At 39.9% G+C, this 19,848-nt stretch overlaps 1 protein-coding gene across 1 annotated transcript; it reads right to left on the bottom strand.

Annotated features, from left to right (window-relative positions):
* chgb (chromogranin B) lies at positions 1 to 17,061 on the bottom strand. The gene is made up of 5 exons (XM_048536838.2): positions 16,894 to 17,061; positions 16,000 to 16,046; positions 15,792 to 15,882; positions 11,780 to 13,440; positions 1 to 423 (listed from the first exon to the last, which is right to left on the bottom strand). The coding sequence occupies exons 1-5, from the start codon at positions 16,940 to 16,942 to the stop codon at positions 340 to 342; spliced, it is 1,932 nt and encodes a 643-aa protein (XP_048392795.2). The 5' UTR covers positions 16,943 to 17,061; the 3' UTR covers positions 1 to 339.
* Between the last annotated feature and the right edge of the window lie 2,787 nt (positions 17,062 to 19,848).

The raw sequence follows: 19,848 nt of genomic DNA on the forward strand, positions 1-19,848 counted from the left end.
TTGGAGTCAGTTCATCTTTATTGTTATTTAAAGCAAATTATAGGCTGAACCATGGTACAACATTAATGTGAAGATGATAAGATCTGACAGTTTGCATGAACAAGGAACCCAACCTGTTTTTTAATCTTTCATGCTTTTAAATCTGCATAATACTTAACAATATGGAAATGCACAATGGAAATATTACCAGCATTCTAAAACATCGCACCTAGTGAACAAAAGACATTGTGATACTGTGCAAGTCACCTTTCCACTTTTAAGTGCATGATATATGTGGCTCTTCTTTATTTTTAAAAATATGGTATAGCAGAGAAGCTAATTGACTTTTCTGACATTTTGTTAATTTCTTTGACTTCCATGTAGCTTTTTTGCCATTTTCTCCAGTTCTAAATCCATAGCTGCCAAATTCTCCAGTTCCTTCTCCTTTAGGGACAATGAAAAACAAGTCATTATTTTGTCTTAACTCTATTCAAGATCGTGCCAGCAGAAATTTTCCAACAGAATAAATGCTACTTCAACAGAACTGAATGCTATTTTGGTGATGTGGGAAATCTGAAAATCTTAGACCTGGCAACATCAAAGTAGAAAGAAATAGCAGTTCTGCTGAAAGAGTCCAGACCTGAAATATTAACTGCTTGACCATGGATACAAAAGGAAGCATGTGTGGAAATTGTGATGGTATGACTGATGATAATCTTCCAATACTGATTAAAAAATGAGATGCTGCTAGAGAACTAGAAAATGGTAAATGCTGCACCCTGATTCAAAAAAGGGTACAAGTATAAACTTTGTAAATTCAGGCAAATCTATTGTGGAAAATCTTTTTGAAACAACAAATTGGAACAAAGTTAAATCATTTGAACAACTGCATGTTAGTAATGGAAAACCAGCAGCACTTTTAACGAGTTATTTGATGAGGTAATAGTGCTGATGAAGGTAATGCAATTGATTTCATTGAGGAAATGTCTGTTGTATGGCACATTAAATTTGATACTCTCTTTGTTTTATTCCTTAAGCCCAATGTCTAGGAATCAGTAATGGTAAATGGTTGAGTTTGCTGCAGCCTGGATAGGGGATGGAGTGGCATTCCATGTGTTGCTGTTTGAATCTGCTTTTCCTGGTATAAATATCTTGGGTGTGCAAACAATTTCAAAATCTGTAAATGATGCAACTCGCAAGTATTGTGAACTGTGAAGAGAATAGAGATAAACTTCAAGAGGGCGTAGGTTGGTGACAAGTAGTAAATTAAGTTCAATGCAGGAATGTGTGAAGTAATTCATTATGGTAGACAGAATATGGAGCATCAGTGTCAAATAAAGGACACAATTCTAAATGAAGTATAGTATCCGAGATCCAGGAGAGTATGTGTACAAATCACTGAAGGGCATCAGGCCCTACAACACTTTCTGTATGACCTGACGGTTCTTTTCACATAATTATCCAATTTCATTTTGAAAGCAACAATTAAATCTATCCCCATCACGCATTGTCCCTGTATTCCAGCTTCTAACCACTGGCTATATTTTTAAGAATTTGTTTGGTTCATTAATCATTCATTTCAATTGGTGTCTTCTGGTTCTCAACTCAATTTCAAAAATAACTATTGGTTAAAATATTTTGCCTGATGCAATGGAGGTTGTCCTCAAACAGAAATCAGATTATTTTACTCCAGTAAAACAGATAATCTCTTGAACACATACTGTCCTTTAGAACATCCTTCTGATTTTTTTTTCTGTTTTTGGAAGAGCTGCATTAAATGTGAGTTATTTATTTGTGTGAATACTATGGATGCCAATATCAGCATTACATTACATAGCCCTCAAAGATGTAAGCCAGTTTCAATCAAAAGTTCTTCTTGTCTACTCGCTTCATTTCGAGTAGGATGTTTCAATTTCTCACACTAGCCATCCCTGTTGAAAGGAATAGCTGATTCTAAGTGAATTATATGTAGTTTGAGATGGAAACCTGTCAGTAGTAAGAGATAAGTTTAAGCTGTCATTTATTAAGCTCACATACAATCTGCAATGCAGTCCATAAGTTGAAGTTACATTCAAACACTGGATCTACTGGAAGTAAAATAACTTTGAAATTGCTGCACCTGTCCTAGTCTTCAATGATCCCTTCTCTGTAATATCTTTATCTCCATAAAACTTTAAGATTAATGTGCACTTCATATCCACAAGCTGTATTTCCAGTTTTTTTTTAAAAATCAGTCCTTTCTATCAACATTTACTTTTGTAATATTACTGCGCTATAATTTTCATCTTTAGTTTTGCTGTATAAACTTTCACAATTAAATTGCAGGTTTCAACCATTAGGTGGAGATGTGGAATGAGTTTCTGAAGTCTTCCCAAACTTCTATTCATGAACTAACCATGGGCCATAATGTTTACTGGGATAAGTTACTTCTCGTGTAGTTTTAATATATGCAATGTTTGCATCCATTACAGATGGGGAAACACTTAAGTGTCTCCTCCAAAGTATATAATATTCAAAGCTTTGCAACAAGATAGCAAGAACCAATTAAACACATATTCAATGCCCTTAGTATTCAGTATCATCTACTAGAAATTGAGGATCATTCAGTATGAAAATTATCAGCTAATTTATGATCCTAGGTAATCTTATTACAAAACATTGTCAGATCCGAGGAGCCTGGCTTGATAAATTGAAATCTTTATTTCTTTTGGTTTTATCAAAGTGACTGCTTACATGAAACATAAGCTCACACTGCTAAAGATTTACTTTAGCAAGAAAATGGATGTCTATTGCAAAATAAAATAATCTAATTCACCTACTTATCACACAAATTCACAATGCATGTATAATTCCATCAATCCCAAAACACTCCATTGAAAATAAATGAGAATTTGTATATTACTCAAAAATACTGCTTGCATAAAATATGTGCAACCCTGATTTTAACACTTCAGTAGGTTTAAGTCATTTGTGACTTCAATTTTTACATTGCAACTAGAAATAGCTTAGTTTTAAGGACCCGCATCAAGGTTCAATCTCTCTCTCTCTTTCTGTATCTATGTCAATGATGAGTGCTTCTCTTAAGCTTAAAAATCAAGGTCCAGAACACTTGAACTTTGATGCTCCATTATCTGCCATTCTGGGTCACAAAGATATCTAAGTAAATAAAAATCCATTCATGGCACACAAAACATTTTTAGGAGAAATCACCATTGCTACAAAAATACTTGCAAATTGATTATTAACATCAGACACCACAGAAAACCCACCAGTTACTAACTCCAAGCCATAAACCCAAACTCAAAACAAGTAACATTAAAAATTATACACCATTCCCATAATTTACATCACACAACACAATTTGAGATGACAAGTCAATTCTGATCAACTGATACCCTGTAGCCTCAGCTAAATTGCTAAAATATCTCTGTCAATAGTTTATTGTATTCTATTGTATCCATCAATCCAACCCCTCTCTATATATGGTTTTCTGTCTTCTAATCTGTCACAGTTCTACATATATTAATAGTATTCGTGTTGGAAGATAAATCAATGTTGCAAGTTTGCTGTGGAAATTGAAGTGTAATTAAGCACATTGCATGTTTGAGAAATGTGATTTTCCAGTCATTAAGGGCACCTCGACCTTCCTCAGTGTTACAAAGGATGATTTCATTTCTTTAATATAACTGGCAAACCTCCTGTGGTCATGAACATGGTGAATCAGCGGATTCTGTTTTTTTTATATGACAACATAACTTTTTTTTTCCAATCTGGGGGACAAGAGCAGTGCCACTGATCTACTCTGACTAAATCCATTTTTTTTTATTACATGATATTTTGCAGATTTTTACTGTTTTTTTGGGGATCAAATTCTTTGACTCTGGCCATTACTCTGTGGAAGCTGAAATGATATTTTTTGCTATTTTGGTATGTACAATGTTATCTATTTTCTTTGTTGTTGCAGACACACAGAATATTTTTCACTGTCAGTCCCCATTAGTCAGGAATAGGGCAGGAAATTGTCTCCCTAATTCCACAACCACCTTCAGCCCTGCTGTCCTTACAGATCTTCATACTATTTCTTATTCTGACCTCTCAGTTAAGCTTACTTGCTCCACAATTGGCAGAAAACCGACTGACGTCCCAATCTCTGGAAATGCCTCTCCAAATGCTATTACCTGTGTACCTCTCTCTCTCTGCCTTCAATGTTCCATGAAATCTCCTTTTTTGACTAAGCTTTTTGATCATCTATCCAAGTACATCTTCAAATAGGAGTCATGCTAGTTCATGCAAATTGAGATCATCTGTCATTAAGGGGACTCCAAGTCGATTTTGTAATCTCAAAGCCACATGCTCTCGGTCCTTTGCTCCTCAGCACAGCTTAACCAGCGATCCCTTAAAGATATCATTCCAAAACACTCCAAAATGGGAAGCTCTGTAAATATATTTTGGGGGACATTTTCTGGTCCCAAATATCAACTCGTCATGCCTGACTTGCCCTGACTCTTCCTTGGCCTTGCTTCCCCTCCCTCTTTAATTATCAGAGCATGCTGGACTTGACAGGTCCCCTAAAGGAGGTTTGTTATCAAAATTAAAGCACACAGTGCGGGGTGGAATATACTGATATGTATAAAGGATTGGCTAAATTCACCCTCAGGGCAGGACAGCTGAACATGTTAGCATGGAAATCAAAAACTGCCGTTCAAGATGCACCGATCTGCAGTTAGCTTGCAAAAGCACATCTTGCTGTCTTGTTTTCCCTTCAGATGTTTGACTGGAGGTGTGAAGATCATTCGCTTGCACAATAGCTACAACCTAACCTTGATACAGAAAGTAAGGGCAAATCATTTCATGACGAGTTGCCCCAATCAATTAAGTGCAAATTGCTGCTGGTTAGCTACTTGAACACTCAATTAATTTCAACAGCTGTATAGTCTCATTTCATATTCAATTTGTTTTTGGGTATCTACTAAATTAAAATTAAAATCTTTTACTTTGTCTTTCTCTCAATGTAATTTTTGAATTTCCACTTTGGGGAAATTCAGTATAGAAAACATTCTAGCTAACTACTGCTTGCTCAGCCTCTGCATTGTCTGTTCCATATCACTCAATCTGACCAGTTAAGGAAATGTACAGTTCCATCTCCTTAGGAGGGGGTACTGTGTTATTTCTATTTCACACATTAATAAGAGTGTAGTTCTAGGCTACAAAATGATATTTTCAAACCAGACCATTAAGGGTTAGTTGTTGAGGATTAATTGGCTATGACAATGAGCAATTGAAGTGGAAAAGTAGATGAAAAACAGGCCTGATGCAAAAACTGTCTTTTGACTGTGGTTGGGGGTTGAAGGATGCTGCCTGACCTTGAGGGTCAGTGGGAACCATCCACTTAAGCAGTCTACATGGGGCACCTGGGCTTTTTTTAAGCCTATTTTTCATGGATGGAAACACACTGAAGTTATTATGAAATGGTGTTACAGCATGTAACCAGAATAATATTAATACCAGTGACAGTCCCACCAGACTGGGTTCATGGGAGTGGGGCCATAGACCTTCACCATCGGACTAGGGTTCATAGACTGGTGCCCTGGCATCCAAGTGCTAGCCATCACCCAGGAATCCCCTATGAGTAAAAGGCAGTGAGACTCATTTGTTGAATATGTCTAAGTAGTTTAAGTTAAAAGAGTCATCCATTATTTTGGATATACCTAAAGGAGGCCAAACTAATAAATTTGCTTTATATCAAAGCACACGTGTCTTCACGTATATTTTTGATCAGACACTAAAGAACTGGTTAGGTACTTTCATATAAGAATATATAGGGTAAACTGTTGTGGAGACTAAACTGATAAGCACAAAGCCAACTAATGCTGCAGGACATCTCTGCAGTAGGTGCCTAAGGTAGGGTTTTTGGTCCACTCTTCTTCAGTTCCTTCATCAATAACATTCCCTCTATCATAACATCAGAAGTGGGGATATTTGCTGATAAATCTTTATGTTCATCACCTCATAGGACTCCTCAGATATTGAAGCAGTTCATGACCAAGTGAAGCAGGACCTGGACAATATCCAGGCTTGGGCTGACTAGAGGCAAATAACATTCATGCCAAACAAGTGCGAGGAAATGACCATCTTCAACAACAGACGATCTAACCATCATCTCTTGACATTCAATAGCACTACTGAATTTCCCACTATGAACGTCCTGGAATTACCATTGAACAGAAACTGGGCAGGCCATATAAGTACTGTGACCGCAAGCGCAACAAGTGATTCACCTTATAACTTTCCAAAACTTGTCCACCACCTATAAGGCAGAAGTCAGTAGTTTGATGGAATACTTGCAGCTACCTGGGTAAGCACAGCTCCGAAAACACTCATGGCTTGAAAACATCCAGGACAAAGCAGGCTGCTTGACTGGCATCACATTCACAAAACATTCACTTCCATCGCATCAACTCACAATAGCAACAGTGCATACTATCTACTGGTGCTCTGCAGAAATTCAATGAGGCTGCTTAGACAGCACCTTCCAAACAGCCACTACCATCTAGAAGGACAATAGCAGCTGATACATGGGAACACCACCACCTGCAAGTTCCCCTGTAAGCCATTCACAATCCTGACTTAGAAATATATCGCTGTTCTTTCACTGTCGCAAAACACTGGAGATTCCTCCTTAACTTGTGAATCTACTTGCATCAAATGGACTGCAGAGGTTAAAGAAGGCAGCACACCATCACATTCTCAAGGGCATCGAGGGATGAGCAATGAATGCTTACCAGCCAGCGATGCTCAAATTCCATGAATTATTAAAAAAACAATGATGGGAACTATCTGTTGGCCTACCACAGTAGAAAGATGCAGTGCAGGAACACAGTGACCTAGAAATGTATTGGTGCTGTGCCAATTTTACAACCATGAAATAGACTCCCAATATTCTAAACTGGTGGAGGGTGTCAGTCTGTATTTTCTTTGTTGGTCATGCACTGCAACCATATTGGTAAAGAAGTTTTTGTGAGCTACATGTTTTGTGAATACATATTAAAATATTATTTTAATTCTATTGATAAGGTACCAAAAATAGAAATTGCTGGAAAGGCTCAACAGGTCCAGCAGCATTTATGGAGGGAAATCAGAGTCAACATTTCAGGTCAAGTGACCCTTCCAGTTCATTAACTCTGATTTCTCTCCACAGATGCTGTTAGACCTGCTGAGCTTTTCCGAGCAATTTCTGATTTTGTTTCTGATTTGCAGCATCTGCTGTTCCTTTGGTTTTTATTGATAAGACAATGTTGTGTTATTAATTATAGTTATTGCTCTATGATTGAATCGTTTAATAGTGCACACTTTATACCTGATCCAGTCCTGCTTCCCAAAATTGAACTTCCATGAATGTGGTGAATAGAGGCTTTCCTTAGGATAACCAAGCCCATATTTGACCTACTCAGCAGCTTTTAAAGGGTGGTTGTCATCTAAAAGGTATGTTTTTTCAAAAGTAACTACCCAAATGTAAAACAAGAAGTGACAAGACTTCTCCTCGCAGCCTTAGAGCTAAGAGCATTGACAGCTATTCACCCTTAGTCCCCTTTTACTGCTGATTGCATTCTACAGTCCCATTCTCACTAATATTCTGATCCCGATTATAACCTCCCATTGCCTCAGAGCTTACCCTGGAGCATGTATGACAGTACAGCAGCTGAAAGTTTAAAATAAAGGCTGGAAATGCTCAGGACCTCTGGAAGAACTGTAGATAGAGTAGCAGAGTTAGCACTTCAGGTCTGTGATCTTTCGTCAGGACCAGAAAGATCACGGACTCAAAGCATTAATTCTGCTTCTCTCTCTGAGTAGATGCTATCTAACCTGCTGTGCATTTTGCTTCATTAGCAGATAAACACTATTCAGTATTGCCCCGAGTATTCTTACTTTATTTTATCTGTCTTGATCCCAGAACACTTTAGTTTGCATAAGATTATGCCATTCACAAATTTCTGAATTTTATACTGATTTTTATGTATCTGTAATACTTAGTGCATAATAATTCCTGTCACCAAGACCATTTCACTTGTTTTATTCAATTAACAGTTAATAGTGCTGCTTGTTTAATAATTCATGCTAAGGTGGAATTTTATTTCAAGGTTTCAAGAAGGACGTGTTTTATGCACTTTTAGTATTCCATCTAGGTATAAAGCTGCCCATGTTTTCACCGAATCTCAGTTTAAGAATCATTTTCTGTTTAAAACACCTAAAAATTATTCAGAAAGTGGAAATTAATCAAAGGTATTAGTTTTAAATGTAATTAATGACTTATCGTTATCTTATCTACAGTGATTAAAAAAATGTTTAAGGGTATAATCACACAACAAACCTACAAATAGTGACTTATTAAATGTGAAATAAAAACATATTCAGCTCACATAAACAGGAATTAGTACCAAACTAATTAGTACTAAACATGATGCACCATCACAGCACATCTTCTGGTAAGCTGAGCCACAAGCAACAGCACTTGAATTTGATGACATGGAGAATTACAAGCAGACATTACCTGATTAAATCCTACTCACATTTTTAACCTTCATTTAGTTTTCAAAACATGAATTTCCTTAAATCAAACTTCATAAACCTTTTGCTTTGCCAACTGTAGGCTCAAATATGTTGAATAGAAAATATTTAAATCAACTCATGCTCGAAACTGAGCATACTATGATTTTAATTCCTAAATGTTACTGAAATTCTATACTTCTCATGAAATAAGAATCAAGACTATGTCCTTAGATAAAATTGCAGTATTTAGAAAATTGATATCTACGAAATTGCAAATTACAAACAGCAGGAGATCATTCTGTCCCCTGAGCTTGTTCCATCATTTAGGGACTGGACAGATTGGATGACAATAAGACGTTTCTTCATGTGTGAGAAACCAGACTAGCCAGCACAGTATTTTCACTTCATCTACATCCATCCCCACTCCAAACTAGCAATCAATCAAAGTGGAACTTCTCTGAACTGTTTCTAATGCCCTTTTACCCGTTTTTCTTAAACAAGGAGACTGTATACAGTATCAGAGATAATGGGAACTGCAAATGCTGGAGAATTCCAAGATAATAAAATGTGAGGCTGGATGAACACAGCAGGCCAAGCAGCATCTCAGGAGCACAAAAGCTGACGTTTCGGGCCTAGACCCTTCATCAGAGAGGGGGATGGGGAGAGGGAACTGGAATAAATAGGGAGAGAGGGGGAGGAGGATCGAAGATGGAGAGTAAAGAAGATAGGTGGAGAGAGTATAGGTGGGGAGGTAGGGAGGGGATAGGTCAGTCCAGGGAAGACGGATAGGTCAAGGAGGTGGGATGAGGTTAGTAGGTAGCTGGGGGTGCGGCTTGGGGTGGGAGGAAGGGATGGGTGAGAGGAAGAACCGGTTAGGGAGGCAGAGACAGGTTGGACTGGTTTTGGGGTGCAGTGGGTGGGGGGGAAGAGCTGGGCTGGTTGTGTGGTGCAGTGGGGGGAGGGGACGAACTGGGCTGGTTTAGGGATGCAGTAGGGGAAGGGGAGATTTTGAAACTGGTGAAGTCCACATTGATACCATATGGCTGCAGGGTTCCCAGGCGGAATATGAGTTGCTGTTCCTGCAACATTCGGGTGGCATCATTGTGGCAGTGCAGGAGGCCCATGATGGACATATCATCTAGAGAATGGGAGGGGGAGTGGAAATGGTTTGCGACTGGGAGGTGCAGTTGTTTGTTGCGAACTGAGCGGAGGTGTTCTGCAAAGCGGTCCCCAAGCCTCCGCTTGGTTTCCCCAATGTAGAGGAAGCCGCACCGGGTACAGTGGATGCAGTATACCACATTGGCAGATGTGCAGGTGAACCTCTGCTTAATGTGGAATGTCATCTTGGGGCCTGGGATAGGGGTGAGGGAGGAGGTGTGGGGGCAAGTGTAGCATTTCCTGTGGTTGCAGGGGAACGTGCCGGGCGTGGTGGGGTTGGAGGGCAGTGTGGAGCGAACAAGGGAGTCACAGAGAGAGTGGTCTCTCCGGAAAGCTGACAGGGGAGGGGATGGAAAAATGTCTTGGGTGGTGGGGTCGGATTGTAAATGGCGGAAGTGTCGGAGGATGATGCGTTGTATCCGGAGGTTGGTAGGGTGGTGTGTGAGAACGAGGGCGATCCTCTTAGGGCGGTTGTGGCGGGGGCGGGGTGTGAGGGATGTGTTGCGGGAAATACGGGAGATGCGGTCAAGGGCGTTCTCGATCACTGTGGGGGGAAAGTTGCGGTCCTTAAAGAACTTGGACATCTGGGATGTGCGGGAGTGGAATGTCTTATCGTGGGAGCAAATGCGGCGGAGGCGGAGGAATTGGGAATAGGGGATGGAATTTTTGCAGGAGGATGGTGGGTGGGAGGAGGTGTATTCTAGGTAGCTGTGGGAGTCGGTGGGCTTGAAATGGACATCATTTACAAGCTGGTTGCCTGAGATGGAGACTGAGAGGTCCAGGAAGGTGAGGGATGTGCTGGAGATGGCCCAGGTGAACTGAAGGTTGGGGTGGAAGGTGTTGGTGAAGTGGATGAACTGTTCGAGCTCCTCTGGGGAGCAAGAGGCGGCGCCGATACAGTCATCAATGTACCGGAGGAAGAGGTGGGGTTTTGGGCCTGTGTAGGTGCGGAAGAGGGACTGTTCCACGTAACCTACAAAGAGGCGGGCATAGCTGGGGCCCATGCGGGTGCCCATGGCCACCCCCTTAGTCTGTAGGAAGTGGGAGGAGTCAAAAGAGAAGTTGTTGAGTGTGAGGACGAGTTCAGCTAGGCGGATGAGAGTGTCGGTGGAGGGGGACTGGTCGGGCCTGCGGGACAGGAAGAAGCGGAGGGCCTTGAGGCCATCTCCATGCGGAATGCAGGTGTACAGGGACTGGGCGTCCATGGTGAATATGAGGTGTTGGGGGCCAGGGAATTGGAAGTCCTGGAGGAGGTGGAGGGCGTGGGTGGTGTCACGGACGTAGGTGGGGAGTTCCTGGGCCAAAGGGGAGAAAATGGAGTCCAGATAGGTGGAGATGAGTTCGGTGGGGCAGGAGCAGGCTGAGACGATGGGTCGACCAGGGCAGGCAGGTTTGTGGATCTTGGGAAGGAGATAGAAACGGGCCGTGCGGGGTTGGGGAACAATGAGGTTGGAGGCTGTGGGTGGGAGGACTGTATACAGTACTCCAGGCTGCCTAACTTCCTTGAGTTGTTATTTCTTTATTTGCCTAATTTATAGTATGAGGAACTGTAATGTTGAACATTAGCTTTTTTCTTTATTTTTCTATTTTGTACCTAATCTATTTTAGTACCTAAGGTTCGTAACTAGATACTTTGTACGTAAAATGGTGCCGTGTGACAACATTGCACACTTTTCTCTGTACTCCTATACTTTTATACTTTAGTGATAATAAAACCTAATTCTAATTCTAATTCATGAATTCCAATTCAGACTTTGAACATGCCCTGCTGTAAGCACCTTAATATGAGATTTTTCATATGACAGGTGTTTAGCTAACTTTGCTGTAATTCCCTTTGTTTCTATTTGCCTCCTTTCTCAAATACATGATTGCAAAACTTACCTTGAAAATAGCAGGATGCTATTTTTCAAATTAATTGTCATGAGTGTTGAAGTAACATTTTAGTGTCAATCAAATTTTAGATTATTTATCAAACAGCAACATTGAAAAATGAATAAACTAATTTTTTTTGAATTATTGATCATCCAAAACAAGAAATCCAAAGTAAAGAAGAATTTTAGTCCCATTCAACAAACTAAAATATTAATTGGCTCACCTCTTCTTTGGTCAGCATCCTATGATTCATATTCCTTCTTTCATCTTCATGGTGTTGTTTTTCATTTTCTTCAAAATCATACAGTTCTGGGATTTCAAATGATTTTTTCTTAGATTTCAAATATTGTGCCAGCTTGTCCATTCTATTATATATCTTTTTCTCATCCAAATTGTGGGCAAAATGTTGTCTCGATGCATGTTCTGCATTATCTTCCTCTTCCTGCCCCTGGTCTTCATTCTCATATTTTTTCACATGCTTCTTTTCCCATTTACCACCATGACCTTCATATTCTGGGTAGTAGTAGTTTTCTTCACTGCGCTTCATTTCTTCTTCACTGCCAGGGGTTCTGTCGTCCATGCTATGCTTTATCTGCCACCAAACTTTCTGCATTCTCGGCAAGTGTTTTGTATTTCTCCCTACTCCTTCATCTTCTTCATTGTTGGCAAATTTCTCTTCTGCGCTTTCATCAGTTCGGAGCCATTTTTCATCGTGAATATGTCTCTTTTCTTCTTCACTATAATGCCTCATTTCCTCACTGTGATGCTTATTTTCCACATCCTTCTCTGGCTCTTCCTCTTCACTGTGTCTCTTGTTCCCTTCATAATGTCTCTTTTTCTCCTCTATGCTATGGTGTTTCTTTTCTTCACTGGACTGTACTTTTTCTTCACTGTGGGTACTTTTGCCATGGTATTGTTCTTCCTCCACTGATTCTTCTGAGTTACTCCTCTTGTGTCCATCTACTATACCCTCATAATGACTCTTGCCTTTCCCATATGCTTCCTGGTTGTTATTTCCCTTAAGGTAATTGTGATTGTTCTTGATGTGTTCCAGTTCTTTATTGGTTTCTTCAGATTTATCAGCATTCTTCTCATCTTGGTGGGGATTCCTCCTATCCTCATTGAAATGACTGTAACTGTTTCTTTTGTTGTAATATATATGATCATGAAGAACTTTTCCTCTTTCTTCAGTATCATTCTCTTCTGACTCTTCAGATTCAGCTTTCTTATGGCCATAATAGCCATTTCTTTTGTCTTGATTATTGAGATCTTCCTCAGACCCATCCATCTCTTGGTGACTGTCCCTTTCTCCAGTACTATGTCTTTTTTCATCTGACTGTCCACCTAAACCAATTGTCTTATCTTCCTTAGATGACTCCTCATTTCCTTTGTCATATCCATGAGGCCATCTTTGATGGAATCCATGGCTTGTAAGCTCAGAAGCATCTGTTTTTGATGGACTGTTTTGTTCTTGCCCACCATCCTCCTGACTGTGTCTTTGTTTCCCGTGTTTTTCTTCTTCATCATTTTCACTTTGATCATCTGCATACCTTCTTTCTTCATTGCTAAAGTGCTCTTGGCCAGTGTGGTCATTTCTGAGGTCTTTCACTTGATGGGGGCTTTTGAATGATTTGAAGTCTTTAACTTCCCTGCTGTCATCTTCACTGTTTCTTTCTTCACCATTGGCTTGTTTGAAATGCTTTTGTTCCTCACTTTCACCATCATCTCGTTCGTCTGCCTCATATTGCTCTCCTCCATGCTTCTTATCTTCCTGGCTTCCTTCATCTTCATAGTGATGCTTTTCAGATTCCTGAATGTGCCTCTCATCCTTGTAGTGTTGGTTTTCTTCTGTATTTTTCTTTCTTGCTACTTCATGTTTCCCACCTGGAATAAGATGCCATGAAGGTTTAAGGATTTTGCATCAAGGACTAAGAATTTCATTACTGTGGACATGAGTTCTCAGTTATATTTTGCACTGCATGAAGGCCAAAATCATTTGTTGTTATTTCTCATTAGATTAAGATGTCATTCATATTATGCTGGTTAATGTGGGTCGCTCATCCATCATCAATCAACTTATCAGCTGATCATTGTATCATTGCTGTTAACAAAATACTGACTGTATATCAAAAAAAGTTTCTTCAAAAATCCCAAAAGACAATGACTGAACCTCTTTCGGACTTGCTGAAGTGGTACAATTGTAATTTAAATTATCTTCTTTACAGGACTATAGTATCAGTGATATAAAAGATCATTTACATTCACTGATCCTCCTCCAAACATCCTTGGTAAATGCTGGATCTTATACCCCAGTGAATATTTTCAGAAGATTTCAGTATTGGAGGATCTGAGACAGAAAAGCAATGTTAATGCAAAAGACCAGGATTTCAGACGTGGCCAAATCTCCCGTTTTATTCATCGGAATCCTTCAATCCTCAAAAGTTTCTGTACAAAATTTCTCATTAAGTTAAAGGGCCCTGCAACTACAATGATGTCTTATTCTGCACTAGTTGCATGCCACAATAGATTCTTGAGGTACAGAGATAGTGTCCCTACCTTTGATGCAGGAGGCCAAGGCTGACATCCCACCTGCTCTAGAGGAGTCTGAACAAGTTGATTTAAAATATCTGCAAGCCAGTCTGCATTTCTCAATGGTGGAAAGCTGATTGAGAATGTTTACCAACCCATTTTCCAACAAAAGTCCCACTTATACATGAAGCTCAAAGATAGGAACACTAAATGGACTGTCCAAATGGAAAGCATGATAGCCGAAATTTGGAGCAAATTTAAGTGCAGACCCAGCAGATACTTAATGAAACACACAGAAATTGTGATATTGGAAGACGTGTTTTGTTGAGTTGCACCTATCCAACCCCTAAAAAAGGCTAAATCCCCAGATCTCCCAGGTTCCTGACTTCTATCACTTATTAATGGCCTTAAACCAAACATTACTGAAAAGTGATGTGAGAAAAGAAACTTTTTTAGAATAAAGGAGCAATAACACTCCAGAACTGACTTTTTCGAGCTTTCATAGAGTCATAGAGATGTACAGACACTTCAGTCCACCTCATCCATGCCAACCAGATAAACTAATCTTGTCCCATTTGCCAGCAATTTGACCCTTTAAACTCTTCCAATTTATATACCCATTCAGATGTTTTTTAAATGCTCTAACTGTACCAGTTTCCACTTTTTCCTCTGGCAGCTCATTCCATACATGCATCACCTCTGCATAACAATGCTGCCACTCAGGTCCCTTTTAAATCTTTTGGCTCTCATCTTAAACCTATGCCCTCTAGCTTTGGACTCCCTTACTCTGGGAAATGACCTTGACTATTCACCCTATAGATGCCCCTCATGATTTTATAAACTTTTACAAGGTCACCCCTCAACCTCCGACGCTACAGGGAAAATAGCCCTTGTCTGAAATGAATCTCATCAGATCAAGTAAAGAAGCCATAGCTATTGGGTTGTTTTTGACACCATCCTATATGAATAACAAATATTCAGCTTCCTAATACCCTGTTATTGTACAGTGTTTCAGAGTGAAGTCTTGATAATAAGGAAACTGCTCAGGTCACAAGTAGTTAGTACTCAACCCCTCCTCCTTGACCTGTCCGTCCTCCCCGGACTGACCTATCCCCTCCCTACCTCCCCACCCATACTCTCCGCTGCACCTATCTTCTACTCTAACTATCTTCAGTCTGCCTCCCCCTCTCTCCCTACTTATTTCAGAATCCTATCCCCATCCCCCTTTTCTGATGAAGGGTCTAGGCCCGAAACGTCAGCTTTTGTGCTCCTAAGACGCTGCTTGGCCTGCTGTGTTCATCCAGCTCCACAATTTGTCATCTTGGATTGTCCAGCATCTGCAGTTCCCATTATCTCTAGTTACTTGTAACGGTGGCTCTAGTCAGCTATTTGAGGTACTTAAACACCTAAAGGCTGGGGTATGGGAAACACAGATGTTATTAACATTACAAAAGAAATGTACTTATGCTGGAGATAACAAGGTATGGATCTGAATGAACACCACAGGCCAAGCAGCATCAGAGGAGCAGGAAGGCTGTTGTTTCGGGTCTGGGCTCTTCTTCAGAAATGAAGAAGCGTCTCGGCCTGAAACATCAGCCTTTCTGCTCCTCTGATGCTGCTTGGCCTGCTGTGTTCATTCAGATCCATACCTTGTTATGTCAGATTCTCCAGCATCTCCAGTTCCTACTATCTCTGAAACTACTTACTCTGGAGGACTGCTTGGCAGTCTGAGCTCACTGGAGGGGCGTTGGCTTTGGAAAGAGTAGTGGAAAGGGCTTCGATTATGCAGCGCGTCACCTAAATGTCCAAACAGAAACAGACGAGACAACATCATCGGCCTCAGCTTCCTCTGGGTCAGACTCGGAACCGAAACAATTGAGTGTGTATGGTACAACATGGGTATTGCAAACCTACCAATTGATCGTCTTGTGTCTCTCTCTCCACCGGCAGTGATCTGGCCACTATCAAGAATAAAGGCAAGGATAGGGAGAAGAAAGAAACAAATTACAATGTCAAACAGCTGCACAATGCGTAGCTTCCCCCCTCCCCCACCTCAAAACACGTTCAGACCAGCGAGTGGATGCCAGTTTAAGTTAAGCTGATAACGGTTAATTTACAGCTTAGTGGAAGTCGCCCCAACTCCAATTTACTAGTTTGAATCTGAGGCCACCTATTCTCTCTCGTTAAATCTGTTCACTCAGTTCTCAAGTTTTCCCCTTAGATAGCAAGTTTCGCCTCAGTTTCCTCTTCAGCGTTGTTCCCACGTCCCGGAGACGTCTGCGTGAGCCCCTTGACAATCTTTGCCCCTAGCCTCACCGCAACGAACAAAAGAAAAACAGAGACTGCAGGAGAAGCTGAGCATTTGTGGAGAGAAAGCAGGGTTAACATTTAGAGTCCAGTTCAGAACTTAAACTCTGCTGTCTCTGCAAAGGTACTGGCCAGAACCGCTGAGCTCCTCCACCTATTTCTGTTTTTCTATCAGATCTTCGGTTGGTTACTGGAATAGAATCACGGAATCCCTACAATACTTTGTTTTACTTTAGTCTCCAAAAGGTAACGGGCCTTTGTAATGGCAGATTTTCCGAATCGCTACCAACGCGCGCTTCTCTATCGTAAGTAAAGGTCAGACCAGTCTCCAATTTCCAGGTAATGAGGATTGAGACACATGCTCACAAAAGAAATGCCGGACAAGGTCCTACATACATCGCTCACCCAGGGACTGGGTCAGGGTCTGAAATGGAAGTCGCTGTCCATGGTGCTGAAGTGAATGTTTCCTATACTGGAGTAGAATTAAGGGGTTTTTTTTACCTGTCACGGCAGACAGAATGAAGAAGATAAGGAGAGACGGCAGCTGCATACTCCCGTGCGAGAGGAACACTCTGTGGATTCTTCCCCGGGCGCTTGCTCTCTCTGTCTCTTCCTGCTTGTCTCTGGATAGAGCCCAGCCTCACCGGCCCCAATTTAAAGCGACAGACGCAACGCGCCGCTCGCCAGAGAAGGCGGAGTGCAAACTTCGCTTCTAGCAAAAAAAATCACCAGACACGCCCCCACACAAAAACACATAGATAGAACCCGTGTTATATCATTAAGTTTTCATCTCCATCCAATATTTAATGCGGGACTTGTCTTTTTTTTAGAAAAAAACAAACTTCAAATACCAAACCTGAGAATGTCACCCCCATTCATTTATCTAATCCAACTCACCCTTGAGTTATTCAGTCGTTGATTCTCTACAGCAATCTTCGAGCCGTACAGCAACTCTAAAGTGAGGTTAAAGAAAATGAGTTGGGAGAGTATCTTGGTTGCTATTGCTTTCTTATCTGTTGATTTTCGCCCGATATTTCTTTTGTCCACAGAATGAGGTTTACCCTTAGATCCCTTCAGCAATTATTCATTTCTTATTATTAGATCAAGTAACAGAGTTTTAAACATCAACGTGGAATTATTGAAGTGGAGCTTAATGGGTCCTCCCATGACTTTGCGTAAAGTAGTTAATTTTACAACTGATGCTAGAAATTCTAGTCTCAACAATGGACTGAATTAACTGCGAATTCACAATGATTTAAAATGGAGAGATTTGCTCTTATACTCATTATCATTTTGTTTATATATTCATTGGATGTAAATAAGTTGAGAAGGAATGGAAGAGAAGTTAATTTTCTGTAGATGTATTTTTAATGATGATTTGCAATAATTGGTATTCAAGCTGATATCTCAATACCCATATCTTACACACTGTCAAACATAGGAATATACCAACAAGGAACAAGAATAGGCTACTCTGCCTTTCCAATCTGCTCTGTCTTTTAATTAGATCATGGCTGATTTGATTTTAAACCCAACTCTACATTCTTGCAAATTCCCCATAATCTTTCATTCCCTTGGTAATCAAGAATCTGTCTACCTTTACCTTAAAAATATTTAAAATGGAAATCAATTTGAGACTATGTAGTAATGTTTAATTAAATGCACCATGATTAAAGATTATTCAGAAGAATCCTGTTAAAAAAAAACTTGAATGAGCACTTGCAAACATTCAAGGCTGTGGATCAAGTGCTGGAAAATGGGACTAGTACAAATTTAAAGTTGTTGTGTAGATGCAGACTTGATGGGCTAAAGTGCCTCTTCTGCACTGTGTGATTCTATAATTCTATGATTCCATTCCAGGCAACAAAATTGGATTGGGAAGTATTGTAATGGCTAACAGAAGTTGAGAGTGAAAGGCAAAACTTTCAGGAGTAAAACCCTTCTGAATATTAATAGCCAAGTCAACTGTAAATGGAACTTTGATACAGTAACAATCAGGTTGAGAATTTATCATTTCTGAAAATGTGTAGGTGTGTGGAATTTTGCCAAATACAGACTGAATGGCATACAAATGCCTTATAATTGAAAAAATATTAAATGCCATGAAGTCACTTTGAAACATCTAAAAGAGGATGGGAAAGAAAACAAAACAAGCAAACACAAGTCTTGGCTAGACTGCAGGAAAATTATAGAATGATATAAGTAATTATCCATCTTTAGTACTCTGGAATAGAAAATCATGGGCACACAAATTAGTTATGTGCCTGAATTCTTGATATGAGTTCTTGCCATAATGCAATCTGCATTAAAGACACTAAGGATGAAAAATTACTGACTTAGAAATTATAGCACAAAAGGGAACCATTCAGTTCTTTGCATTAATTAAGTGCTAGCTGGAGAAATCTATGCTGATCTAATTTCTCTCACCTTGCCTTGTATCATTTAATATTCTTCCTTTTCAAAGATGCTTCCATTTCATTTTAAGTTTGATTATGGTGTTGGCTTGAATAACCACAAGTAATTCCAGCTGCTCTCCAAGTAAAGAATTCTGCTAACATACCATGTCATTCTTCTATTTATTGTAAGTGCAGATCTCTCATTATTAATTCACTAACCGATCAAAGTCGGTCACATTTCTCTATATTGCAGTGTGTCCGCTATCCATCTGTCCATTTGGCTGATTGCATAGGCCTGTAATTTGCTGGGCTGTTCCTCAACATTTGCCAAGCTTTCTAATTTGCCAATCTCAGTACGTTTTGGTGTCATTCTTCCTGTGCTTCTACTTCAAATTTTATATACAAGGAAATCTAAAGATCCATCCTACCAATCGCAGGAACTCCACATCTGACCAATTTCAAATACAAATCTATTTACTCCTCTTGCTTGCATTTTGCCTCCTTTGCAGGAAACTCTATATCTTAATTTTTCTAGAACTATACACTAAAATGAAAGTTAGACTGATATAACCAAAAAATGTCCAACTTGAAAATTAAGTGTTGCAGTTGCTGAGCTGTAAGTACAATGTTGCTTTTTGAAACAAAACAGTACAAGGGTGATTTCATGGCTGATTGGCAGTCAGACTCTCAATTTAAGGAAATTCTGCTGCACAACAGCACGCTGATGGCAAAGTGTTAAAAATGGACTTTTTCAAAGAAAAATGGAAGAAACATCGAGACACTACAAACAGAAAGCATCCTCTATCTCTGTGGGAAGAGCAGAAAAGAAAACAAGCAAATCTGAAAAAAAAAGACTTCAAGAACCAACCATCAAATCAAATGAAACTGATCACTTGCCGGGCAATGTATCATTGTAAAAACCAAAAAGGCTGTGCGAAAAATATCATTTAACCATGCGGTCTGGGCTTTACATCTTCAGATTGTTGATTAATCTGTCTATGTTCTTTTTCAAGCCATAGGTCTGTCTTAGTCATAATTGAGAGAGAGAGAGATTGTGTGT

This window comes from Stegostoma tigrinum, chromosome 9 (assembly GCF_030684315.1).
Source record: "Stegostoma tigrinum isolate sSteTig4 chromosome 9, sSteTig4.hap1, whole genome shotgun sequence".
In the NCBI taxonomy this organism is placed as follows: Eukaryota; Metazoa; Chordata; class Chondrichthyes; order Orectolobiformes; family Stegostomatidae; genus Stegostoma; species Stegostoma tigrinum.

Excerpts from the sequence above, each read along its gene's own strand:
- chgb (XM_048536838.2), bottom strand. The coding sequence starts at position 16,942 with ATGCAGCTGCCGTCTCTCCTTATCTTCTTCATTCTGTCTGCCGTGACA. Across the intron at positions 16,047-16,893 it reads CATTCTGTCTGCCGTGACAG|TGGCCAGATCACTGCCGGTG; the intron begins GTAAAAAAAACC and ends TATTCTTGATAG. Across the intron at positions 13,441-15,791 it reads CTGCCAAGCAGTCCTCCAGA|GTGGGAAACATGAAGTAGCA; the intron begins GTAAGTAGTTTC and ends ATCTTATTCCAG.